This window comes from Scleropages formosus, chromosome 5, assembly GCF_900964775.1.
Source record: "Scleropages formosus chromosome 5, fSclFor1.1, whole genome shotgun sequence".
Lineage (NCBI taxonomy): Eukaryota > Metazoa > Chordata > Actinopteri > Osteoglossiformes > Osteoglossidae > Scleropages > Scleropages formosus.
Window position 1 is genome coordinate 7,002,389 of NC_041810.1, and position 11,571 is coordinate 7,013,959.

The 11,571-nt window shown below is 47.8% G+C and overlaps 1 protein-coding gene across 1 annotated transcript; it reads left to right on the plus strand.

The window, feature by feature from the left end:
* On the plus strand, positions 1-9,585 carry LOC108930788 (deoxynucleoside triphosphate triphosphohydrolase SAMHD1-like). Its single transcript, XM_029252197.1, has 16 exons — positions 1-555; positions 2,375-2,441; positions 3,136-3,208; positions 3,837-3,997; positions 4,218-4,333; positions 4,615-4,685; positions 4,954-5,121; positions 5,240-5,340; positions 6,016-6,124; positions 6,451-6,542; positions 6,918-7,033; positions 7,311-7,450; positions 7,711-7,803; positions 8,004-8,108; positions 8,357-8,494; positions 8,752-9,585. Exons 1-16 carry the CDS (start codon positions 396-398, stop codon positions 8,857-8,859), a joined length of 1,818 nt encoding a protein of 605 aa, XP_029108030.1. The 5' UTR covers positions 1-395; the 3' UTR covers positions 8,860-9,585.
* The last annotated feature ends 1,986 nt before the right edge of the window (positions 9,586-11,571 follow it).

The following is an 11,571-nucleotide window of genomic DNA, read 5'->3' on the forward strand; positions in this document are numbered from 1 at the left end:
CTGCGGATCGGCATGTGCGTCAGCCGCCGCGCGCACAACCAGTGCTCTGCCGCGTCGCGACCCACCAACCCTCCGGTGACAGATCCTAGGTCACGTGAGCTTCCCCTCATCGCTTCTATTTCCAGCCAGGGCTCACGCGACGCAGCAGATGAGCGCTCGCGCTCCCGTCCGGAAAGGAGACGCAACTGCGCGAGGCTCAAAATAAACGGCATATTCGAGTCGTTACACACAGGGAGGGGAGGGCGCGAGCGAGACGGGTTCGGACCCAACCGGCTGGACTCGCCGAGCGGAACCGAGGTGAGCGACTGCGCGTCTCTCCAAGGTGTCGGGGGGGGGGGCGACTCGAGAGGGGCGTTTCGGACACCTTCGTCTCCATCCGTTCCCCCCTGCTGGACATGGACAGCGGGAGGAGGAAGCGACCTGCCGGAGACGAGCCCGCCGGCAGCTGTCGCAGCCCGGAGAAGCTCGCGCTCCACGTGGACCACTGGAGCGTGGAAGACGTTTGCCGCCACCTGCGCCGCCACGGGCTCGAGCGCTGGGAGCAGAAGTTCCGAGGTGAGCCGCCGGTCCAGGTGGGTGGGAAGGAGGACCGAAGCGAAGGACAGTGGACGGAAAGGGGTGTGAAGCCTGGTCCATATCTGTGATGAGCACGTGACCGCGGCGGTGTTGAACTCGACCCGCTTCGTCAGTCACTCAGTGTCCTTCCCTCACTGACACTCACTGACCCAGTGACTGTCAATAAGTAACCAGTGGTGAGACTGAGAGGCAAAGTGAAAGTGAAAGTGGATCGGTACTGCAGTGCGTGGGGAAACAGGTTGCAGCACAGTGACAGTGACAGTGTCGTGGACAGCGCCCCGGGTTCCAGTCCTGCTCCTCTCCTCCTAGTCCCTTTAATCGAGCTACATAACTCTCATTTAACATGGTAAAAATGGGCAGGTAATACTAAGGAGCCTTGTGCGCGAATCCCTCATTCGTTGTACCTCCTTTGGAAGAAAACTGTCAGACCAATAATAAACATTTTACCGACTGTTTATAACCAGTGAGGGTTTGGAGTCGCTTGTGTGAAAATAATAATAAATAGACATATAAGGCGCGCGTGGCTCTTCTTCACATGTCAGACATACGGTGACTGAGATGTCATTCCTTGTCGCCACTTTTATTACTCCAGCAGTCTAGCGGAACAGATGAGGTTTTGCTGCCCTCTGTTTCTGCTCTGTCGCACCGCTGTAAATTTACTACCTCCGCTAACGCCCTGCAATAGACACAGGAAAAAATGACAGAAAGAACAGCATCTGCGTTGAGCGTGCAAATAAACCCAGAACAGGCCAAGTGAGCAAAGACCAGTAAAACCAGTCAGGATCAGGATCCATATACAGAGCATCACACCTGTCCCATAAACTCTTTTCCTTCAGGCATTTTCCTTGCAGTGCACTTTGTATCTGTGTTTGCTGTTTCTATTGGCCATGTAGCATCAAGAATGCAGTACAACAGGTTATGTTTCATGTTGTTGGGCGTGCACACACACATTTTCTGAACTGCTTGTCCCATACAGGATCACGGGGAACCGGAGCCTAACTCGGCAACTCAGGGCGTAAGGCCGGAGGGGGAGGGGACACACCCAGGACAGGACACCAGTCTGTCACAAGGCACCCCAAGCAGGACTTGAACCCCAGACCCACCAGAGAGCAGGACCCGGTCCAACCCACTGCACCACGGCACCCCCTTATATGCACAACTGAAAATAATAATTATATGGTTTATAATGATATAGCTGTCACATTATGCCTGACTGGGGGTGCGGTGGCATGGCAGGTTTGACCTCTGCCTGCTCTGTGGTGGGTCTGGGGTTCGAGTCCTGCTTGGAGTGCCCTGCAACAGACTCGTGTCCTGTCCTGGGTGTGTCCCCTCCCCCTCCAGCCTTGTGTCCTATGTTGCTGGGTTAGGCTCTGGTTTGCAGCAATCCTGCTCGTGACAAGTAGTTTCAGGTGGTGTGTGTGATTATGACTGATGACAATAAGTAACAAGCAGTTGTTTAAACGTTGTCTCAATTCCCTGAGAACATATTAGATAAACAAGATTCAAATCAAGCCCAGGAAGGAAAGATGCTAATATATTAATTTTCATTTGTGGGTTTTAGGGTCAGTTTATATAGAGAGTGATCCCTCCACTGTCAAACTGAAAGTACCCAATCACACTGTGGAGGGGATACCAGTCCGTCGGAAGGCACCCCAAGTAGGACTTGAACACCAGACTCACTACACAGCAGGCACAGGGCAAACCCACCACGCCCCGTCATACCCCCAAGCATACCTTTCTGAATTAATATTAAACTGCAGCTCTCCAGATGGTCTGATAGTGTGTTTGTTCTACACAGAGGAACAGGTTCGAGGACGAGGTCTACAGTACATCATCAGTGAGGATCTGGAGAAGATGGGGATCAGGTTGTATCTGGGGGCATCTCAGGGATTCAGAATTAAGCAAAGGGGAACTGATTCATGATCTCACTATTCATTCTGTGTTTTGTGTGTGCATGTTTGTGTGTGTGTGCCCGCCCATACTCTTCAGCAATATGAGAATTGTTATGATTTTCATCACATTAGTGTTTTCTGCAGCTTTCCCTGGAGACTTCCAGTTCTTCTATATGTTCTTCTGCTCAATAAGCAGCACAGTGTGACCAAACACTCATCAACACTATGGTGTGACTCTGGACCCCTTTAAGGTGGATTAGGGATCAGTGCATGAGCTCAGTGAAGAGTTCGGCCAGCCGGGAGGAGCTCAGAGTGGAGCCGCTACTCCTCCACGTTGAGAGGAGCCTAGTTGAGGTGGTTTGGGCATCTGGTAAGGATGCCCCCTGGGCGCCTCCCTTTGGAGGTATACCAGACGCGGCCAACTGGGACGAGACCCTGAGGTCGGCCCAGGACCCGCTGGAGAGATTATATCTCCCAGTTGGCCTGGGAGCGGCTGAGGATCCCCCTGTTTGAGCTGGAGGAATTTGCGAGGGACAGGGACGTCTGGGCTTCTCTGCTCTCTCCATTGCCACCGTGACCCTAGAAGGACAAGCGGACAAGAAAATGGATGGATGGATGAACTCTTGCATCTTGCATTGTGATGAATGTGCTCTCTTACACTCCTCAGCCCCCTGGGAGACCGTCTGGAAGTCCTTCACTGTCTGAGGGGACTATGGCAGGTCCCGGCCGAAAACATGAAGGTTGGTAGCAATGTGACTTCCCACTATTGAACATTTGCGCTTTGAGAATCATTTGGAGACTTTTGGAAACAAATGCGACAAATGAACAGAACGTCACACGAGACAAACGAGGTCTTTTGTGATTGGACTGCCTCTCAAGAGAATTCTATGCACTTCAGGTTTTAAATTGATAGGTAAGGCTTTCCGTTGCATTTTCCACATTTAGCACTTCGAACTCTTTTGCTTTAGGGCTCATTATTGTTGTAGATGATAAAGGGTCACAAGATTTCAAGAGTAAGGAGATACAGAGATATCAGACAACAGGAATGTGTTGGGGAGGCGGCGGGGGGGGGGGGGTGCCCAACTTATGTGGCCCTCAGTATCACCAAGACTCGTATTTTTTATTTAAATTTCTGTTGTAAAAAACTTCTTGTTTGAGTTGATAGCTCATTCGGCAAATTTTCATGTGTAAATTGCATGTACTCATAAGGCTGAATTCTCGCTACAAGAGGGAAACCTTAAAGTTTTATTTACAAACACACCGCTGAACCTTTGTCTGTTTCTGCCTTGGGGGTTTGGCGAGAGAGTGCATTTGGCTGGAAACAATGTGAACGAGAGCGAGAACAAGAGGCCTTTTGTTACCATGCAGGTTTTCAACGACCCCATCCATGGGCACATCGAGTTCCACCCCTTGCTCATTCACATCATTGACACCCCCCAGTTCCAGAGGCTGAGGCACATCAAGCAGCTGGGCGCAGTCTACTTTGTGTTTCCCGGTGCAGCACACAACCGCTTTGAGCACTCCATTGGGTATGTGGTCACCAGAATGTCGAATGTCAATGAACCACAGAACTACCAAGATTTAGCAGCAAAACACATCCTTGTATCCCCTCTGATTTACATATTGAGTTACAGCATAAATTACATTGAAAAATTCCGGTTGAGTACCTTATGCAGGTTTTCAGGTGGATGAACATGTGTGTTCATGTGAATAAGTCTGCGTATGTGTTTTATTGGGTGTGTGTTTCAGGGTGGGGCACCTGGCAGGGCTGCTGGTTCGAGCTCTGCGTGAACGTCAACCTGAGCTGCAGATCGACCACAGAGACATGCTGTGTGTGCAGATCGCCGGGCTCTGTCACGACCTCGGCGAGTCTCCCCAAACCTCACACCTCATACACACTCTGCTAACACACAGTACAGACACCGTCTTCACACTCCTTGTCCCTTTCTTTCCGCTGGAAACTTCCAGCCCATTTTTGGCTTCTTTGTAGAAGCACTTTGATTGGTTCCGGTCAGATTTCAGCGATACCTGTTACTGTCAACGAGTTACATCACAACTATAATAGATATTTCGGTGTCCTGTGTTCTCAGTTTATAATTTCACTTTTTTATTGTACCTGACATGCTTTTCCATTTTTGCGTTGCAGGCCATGGTCCTTTCTCACACGTGTTTGAAGGAATGTTTATGCCAAAAGCACGGCCAGATTTCAGGTGGAAGGTGAAAAATCGATTATTATGTATAAATGTTCCATGTTGAGGTTCTGTATTGTTCATCAAATTGAGGTGAATCCCATTTTGTACAGCACCATGGTACCCCAGGATATACTGCATTAGTATTTACCCAGATATTTAAATGGTCACTAGGTACGTTAGCTATGTGAGGTAGAGAAAGCAGGCCATTGTTCACCAAGGAAGGATGTTGTTGTATTTTCAGTCTACTTTCCTTTCCATGACCTTCAGACCTTTCTTGTTGGTCTGCATTGCAGCACGAAATGGCCTCGGTCGAGATGTTTGACCACTTGATCAAGGCTAATGGGTTGGAAACAGTTATGGAGCAGCATGGTCTGGTCTTGCCACAGGACCTGGTCTTCATCAAGGAGCAGATTGGTGGGGATCTGGACACACCTCCCTCACTCAGCCAAGAACAGTCAATGGTTAGTTGCAATGGCAACCTGCATGTCCATATCACAGCCACAGGGATCCAGGAAGCGAGATGTCATTAGACTGTCTACTGTTTGCTGTGCACTAACCTTGTTTGTATTGTGTGTCCAGTGCAATTACCAAGGTCGCCCAAAGGAAAAATGGTTCCTTTATGAAATTGTGGCAAACAAAAGAAACGGCATTGATGTCGACAAGTGGGATTATTTTGCCAGGTAAGAGTTCCCAGAATTTTGGTGATGATATGAAAACACCATCTGTCTACTTGTGACCTTAAGGGTGGACAGAGGTTTGGATCTGAAGGTTACCTCCTCTGTCTTTGCGGACACTCTCCTGTTTACTCTTGGTGAACATCAAGGGAAGGGATAAGGTTTAACAGCACTGATTGTGGTCAAATTAATTTTCTTTACCATTGTATAGTCATAATTCATGATATTTTATTATTCGAGAGGACACTTTAGGAGACATTAACCTAAGTGCCCCTGGTAGTAACTATTCTTAGACACTCCTACATGCTAAAGCCAGACACCTATTTTAGGGCCTGTTTACTGGTGCAGAAGGTTGCCTTCTGGTTATATTTTACCTCTGTGGAGTGTAGTGTACAATACAGCATGAAACTTGCCTTGAGGGAAGAGGAACAGTAAAGATGGATGTATGGATGAGTGACCCATTGTATGTAGTGTATCCAGCAGTGTAAGTCACCATGGTGAATAAGGTGTGTGGGCTGATAACACTACATAGAGTTCATTGGAAGTCACTTTGCAGAAATGCATGTGCTAAATAAATGAAGGTAAGGGTAAAGAGTAACTCTGTAGTCGCGTGAGTAGAGAGTACAGAGTACTTCTTCAGTAGGATATTACAGTAAACCACCCTCTTCTATCTTTGACCAGGGATTGCTACCACCTGGGCATCCAGAACAACTTTGACTACCGGCGCTTTCTGAAGTTTGTGCGAGTGTGTGAGGTGGGCGAGACGAAGCTCATATGCACCAGAGACAAGGTACAACAGAGCTTCTCCTTCTCTTAGGCACTCTTTCTCTGACCTTTGGGTGGTGGGACACTGAGCCGTTCTATTGTGTCCTTATTCCCTAAACACCTTCCACTCCCTTCATAACGAGGAAATAAATCTTGAAAACTGACTGAAACTTAACAGCTCTCTTGCTATTAGATGTATGGTTTTCGCTCAGTAAATTTCCTGAGTATGTTGAAACTACACCGATATCAACATGAACAATCAAATCTGAACAGAACAAAATCCCCTGGCCACTTTCTTGAGCATCTATGACCGTTACTAAGACGATTTTTGCTGTTCCTGTTTTACTGCAGGAAGCGGGGAGCCTGTACAACATGTTTCACATACGGCACTGCCTGCACCGCAGAGCTTATCAGCACAAAGTGAACTACATCATTGAAGCTATGTTAGTGTGAAAGACCTGCTGACCCTCACCCAGGACACCACCTTAGCTGTGGACGAGAACATTTTGCTGACCCGCAGGACAACCTCCTGTCACCACTTAACTTCTCAACCACAAAAAACTCACAGATTGCCATTCATAGATTTGCCCTATTTAGAGAGCTGTAGTACTGAACCGATGGGATGGACCACGCTGGGGGTTAAGTGTCTCTCAGGGCTGAGTTCCCAACCAGCTCACTGCATGATGCCTGAATAAATAGTCTTTTGTGTTTAGAATTTTTTATGAAGTAATAATCAGCTAGAAACACATGAGGACGGTTAACATTATTCATTATAAGGACAATAAATGTTATTCATCTATGAAGTTTTTTCTCCCCAGGATGATGGAGGCTCTTCTGAAGGCCAACCCACACATCCAGATCCAGGGCTCCAGGGACAAGATGTTTACCATCTCCACTGCTGTTGACGACATGGAGGCCTACACCAAACTCACAGGTTTGGCAGCACATTTTTTCTGACTTTCCAGCGCTGATGTGAATACCTGCACTGTCTCCCTGTAGATAAGACGTTTGTCTTTCTTTCACCAATAAACACGTTTCTCAGGTTGAGAAGTTTGATTGTCCACAAGAACACCAGGCAGAATCTGAAATGATAATTTTCAAACTGTCTCTGTCACAAGGGTTCTGAGATCGAATTGCGTGGATCGTTGTGTAAAAGAGGACTGGAGATTATCATACAATAGGTCACTGTTGCTCTCTCTGCCTCACGTTAGACCACATCTTTGAGGAAATCCTCCACTCTTCGTCAGCGGAGCTGCAGGAGTCTCGCACCATCCTCCAGAACATTGTGCGCCGCAAGCTGCACAAGTGCGTAGGGGAGACCCAGCCCCTCCAACCTATGGAGGTCACACAGGTAACCGTAGTTGTGGACTCAACGGGGCCAGAGCAGATGCCAGCTCTGGGGGATCTGGAGGTCAAAAATGGTTGCAGTAGCGATGGGTGGTGGGTCTGGTATCCGCACTCATCCCTGAACACTTGTGGGAGGATCACACAAGTAAACGGGATGGAGAGGGGGGTGTAGATGGTTTGGGACAGTTTGCTGGAGTTTGGGCTGCACTGGACTTTGGCATCATCTGGGACCACTCAATTGAAGGTGAAATTTCTCCTTACCAGGAAGAGCTGCTGCGTTTGGCCAACTCTGTAGCCCAGGCCAAACCAAGGACCGGGACTGATGTCAACCTGCAGGCTGAAGACTTCATAGTCAGCGTGAGTGTGGGTTGGGTCACCTGTGGGCGCCTCGCCTTCCTCCTGTTCCTGACCTCCCCCCACGGTTCTCCTTCACCTTCTACAGCTCTGAATGGTGACCATGGTGGTGATCTGCACTCACCTTTACCAATGAATGTAATGCTCAACACTAACTTCAGCGACACCTCACCTCACTGATGTACACACTGATATGCACACAGGTCATCACTCTGGACTATGGCATGAAGGGAAAGAACCCCATCGACAACATGCGTTTTTACTCAAAGAAGTACCCCACTGTGGCCTACAAGATCCTCCGGCACCAGGTACTGTGCTCTCACATCTGTGTGAGACATGATCAATGGTGATGTCATTGACTTACATTTATTCATTGAGTCAATGTGACTCACGATGTTCGCACCCTTAGGAGTCCTTCATTTATGGTCATTAACTGGAAAGTGACTAAAAGTGCTGTGATGTGCAGTCCCAACCAGCCACATGTGCACACGATACTGCATCGTGTCTGTCATTCAGTGTTAATGATATATGGTTCTTGGTCCTTCATTCCTCGCAGGTGTCACAGTTTCTTCCAGAGAAGTTCACCGAGCAAATAATCCGAGTTTACTGCAGGAAGACGGATGAGAAAAGCATTGAGGTGGCCAAGAAGTACTTTGTTCAGTGGTGTATCGATAACGATTTTACAAAGCCCCAGGTAAATCTGAAATAACACCTCTTAGCCTGAACTGACTGAGCAGTTTAGCTCCTTTCTGTCCAAGATTGTACCGTTATTTTTCTCACTAGCTTGTCATTTTCCCTCGACAGCAGTGTCTTTTACCATTTTTATTCATTCATAACCTTCTGTATTTCATCATCATCTGTAGGTCATTGTAAACTCTGAAGTTTAATTCCTTGAGCTGTTTCCAAAGACAATTAAACATGTAATTGAATTGAGGTTTCTTTTTTGTTCAGGACGTTGACGTTATTGCCCCAGAACTTTGTGCAATGAAAGAAAGCTGGACGGAGAAGGATGGCGATGAGGAAGCTGAAGGGGGGTTTCGGCAGCACCAGGCAAGATGAGTCTCCCTGTGCATCTACCACAGCGAAGGATGAGAAATGATGCACCCAGTGAAAATACAAAAGTCTAAAATACGACACTTGGAAAATGATTTTGATGTTATAATTCTGCATGTTGCCTTCTGATACTATATGAAAAGTTTCATGTTCTGTGCTATATTTGGTTCCACATTACTCTCTGAATGAACATATTCTTCAGTAACCAGGCTGGTCGTTCTCTAACCACAATATATGGATCCGATTCACTGTCAGCAACACTAAGCCACTGCATCCAGGAACTGATCTTTGTAGAAAATGCACATGCAGTGACTCACCACTGCTAAATGCTTGTCATGGTCTTGGTGGTCTGGAAGCCCTCCTTAAAGCTTATTCTACTAGGCTATGAGGACTAATCCTGAATGGGACACCAGTCAGCTGTAGACTATTATTATGTTTTATTATTTTATCTGGCAGTGTGAGATTTTTACAACAAGCTTCTTATACTGAGTCACCCATTTATATTGCATGGTAATTTTTAGCATATTAGTTCAGGGTAAGTAACTTAATCAAGGGTCCTACAGCTGAAGGTGGGATTTGAACCTGATTATTTTGAATGTATGATAACAGCATAACCACTACAACATCTGCTACCCCAATATTATGAAAATATACTTCATATTTGACTATATGTTTGAATACATGTATCAAGATTGCCAGTGACTTTTTACTTGGACTGATTAATAAAATAGTGCTGTGGGTTAAGGTCATAATTTTTGAGGCCCTTGATTTATGAACTTATCCATCCATCCATCCATCCACCTGCCTACTTGTCCTTCTAGGGTTGCAGTGGCAACAAGGATAGCAGAGAGGCCCAATCGCCCCTGTCCCCCGTAACTTCCTTCAGCTCAGCGCGGGGGGTCCCCAGCTGTTCCCAGGCCAACTGTGAGATATAATCCCTCCAGCAGGTCCTGGGCCAATCTCGGGGCCTTGTCCCAGTTGGCCGTGCCTGGTATACCTCCAAAGGGAGGCGCCCAGGTGGCATCCTTATCAGATGCCCAAACCACCTCAACTGGCTCCTTTCAATGTGGAGGAGTAGCAGCTCTACTTTGAATTCCTCCCGGATGTTCGAACTCCTCACCCTATCACGGAGAGTGAGTCCCATCACTCTGTGGAGAAAACTAATTTTAGCCGCTTGTATTCATGATCTTATTCTTTTGGTCATTACCCAGAGTTCATGACCATAGGTGAGGGTAGGGACATATATCAACCGGTAAATAGAGAGCTTTGCCTTATGGCTCAGCTCCCCCCTTCACCACTACAGCCCAGCACAGTGACCGCATTACTGCTGCCGCTGCTCCCGATCTGCAGCCAATCTCACACTCCTTTCTTCCCTCACTTGTGAACAAGACTCCAAGATAATTAAACTCCTCCACCTGGGGCAAATTCTTTTCCCTTACCTGGAGGGAGCATGCCATCTGTTTTTTTGAGAGAACCATGGACTCAGACTTAGAGGTGCAGATCCTGATCCCAACCGCTTCACACTCAACCATTCTAGTGCGTGCTGGAGGCAATCATGTGACGGTGCCAAAAGGACAACATCATCCCTAAAAAGCAGAGACATCACCATCTGACTCCCACATACAATGCTCTCCTGACCTTGACTGCACATTGATATCCTGTCCATGAAAATCACAAACGGGAGTAGAGACAAGCCACAACCTTGGTGGAGTCCAACACTCACATTAAACAGGCTTGACTTAACACTGAGTATGCGGACACAGCTCTCGCTCCGTGTGTACAGAGACCAAATAGCCTGCAGTAATGGTCCCAGCACCCCATGCTCCCTAAGCACCTCCCACAGAATTTCTTGGGGAACATGGTCATAGGCCTTCTCCAAGTCCACAAAACATATGTAGACTGGATTAGCAAACTCCCAGGCCCCCTCAATTATCTGCGAGAGGGTGAAAAGCTGGTCCACTATTCCACGACCAGGACGAAATCCGCATTGTTTCTTTTCAATCCGAGGTTCAATCATCGGCCGAAGCCTCCTTTCCTGCACCCCGGCATAGACTTTCCCAGGGAGGCTGAGAAGTGTGATACCTCGATAGTTGACACACACTCTCCTGTCCCCTTTCTTAAAGGTAGGGACCACCAACCCAGTTTTCCAATCCAAAGACACTGTCCCCGAGGTCCATGCAACATTGCAGAGGTATATCAGCTATGACAGCCCTACAACATCCAGGGCCTTAAGCAGGTGAATATCATCCACCCCTGGTGTTTTGCCACCGTGAAGCTTACCAACTACCTCAGTGACTTCTACCAGGGAAATGGACTGACTCAGACAGCCTGGAAGCCTCTGGCCCTGACTCTTGTAAGGGAGGCATATCGCTCGGGTTTAAGAGTTCCTCAAAGTGCTCCTTCCACCTTCCAGCAATGTCCTCATTAGAAGTCAGAGTTTCTCCACTTTCGCTGAGCACAGCCTGAGCAGAGCTCCTCGGGCCCCTCCTGAGCCTCTGAATGGTTCTCCAGAACCTCTTTGAAGCCGACTTATAGTCGTTTTGCATAGCCTCTTCAAATTCCTCCCATGCTCTGGATTTTGCTTCTGCAACCACAGCCACTGCTGCCTTTTTTGCCTGCTGGTACCTGTCTGCTGAGTCACGAGACCCCGGAGCCAACCAGGCCCTAAAGGCCTCCTTCTTCAACTTTACAGCTTCCCTTATCATCGGTGTCCACCAG

What these genes read in the sequence shown, in the direction of transcription:
- LOC108930788 (XM_029252197.1), top strand. Translation starts at nt 396, where the DNA reads ATGGACAGCGGGAGGAGGAAGCGACCTGCCGGAGACGAGCCCGCCGGC. An exon ending in TCAGCCAAGAACAGTCAATG is followed by an intron (nt 5,122 to 5,239) that starts GTTAGTTGCAAT and finishes TTGTGTGTCCAG; the next exon opens with TGCAATTACCAAGGTCGCCC. An exon ending in AACCTATGGAGGTCACACAG is followed by an intron (nt 7,451 to 7,710) that starts GTAACCGTAGTT and finishes TCTCCTTACCAG; the next exon opens with GAAGAGCTGCTGCGTTTGGC.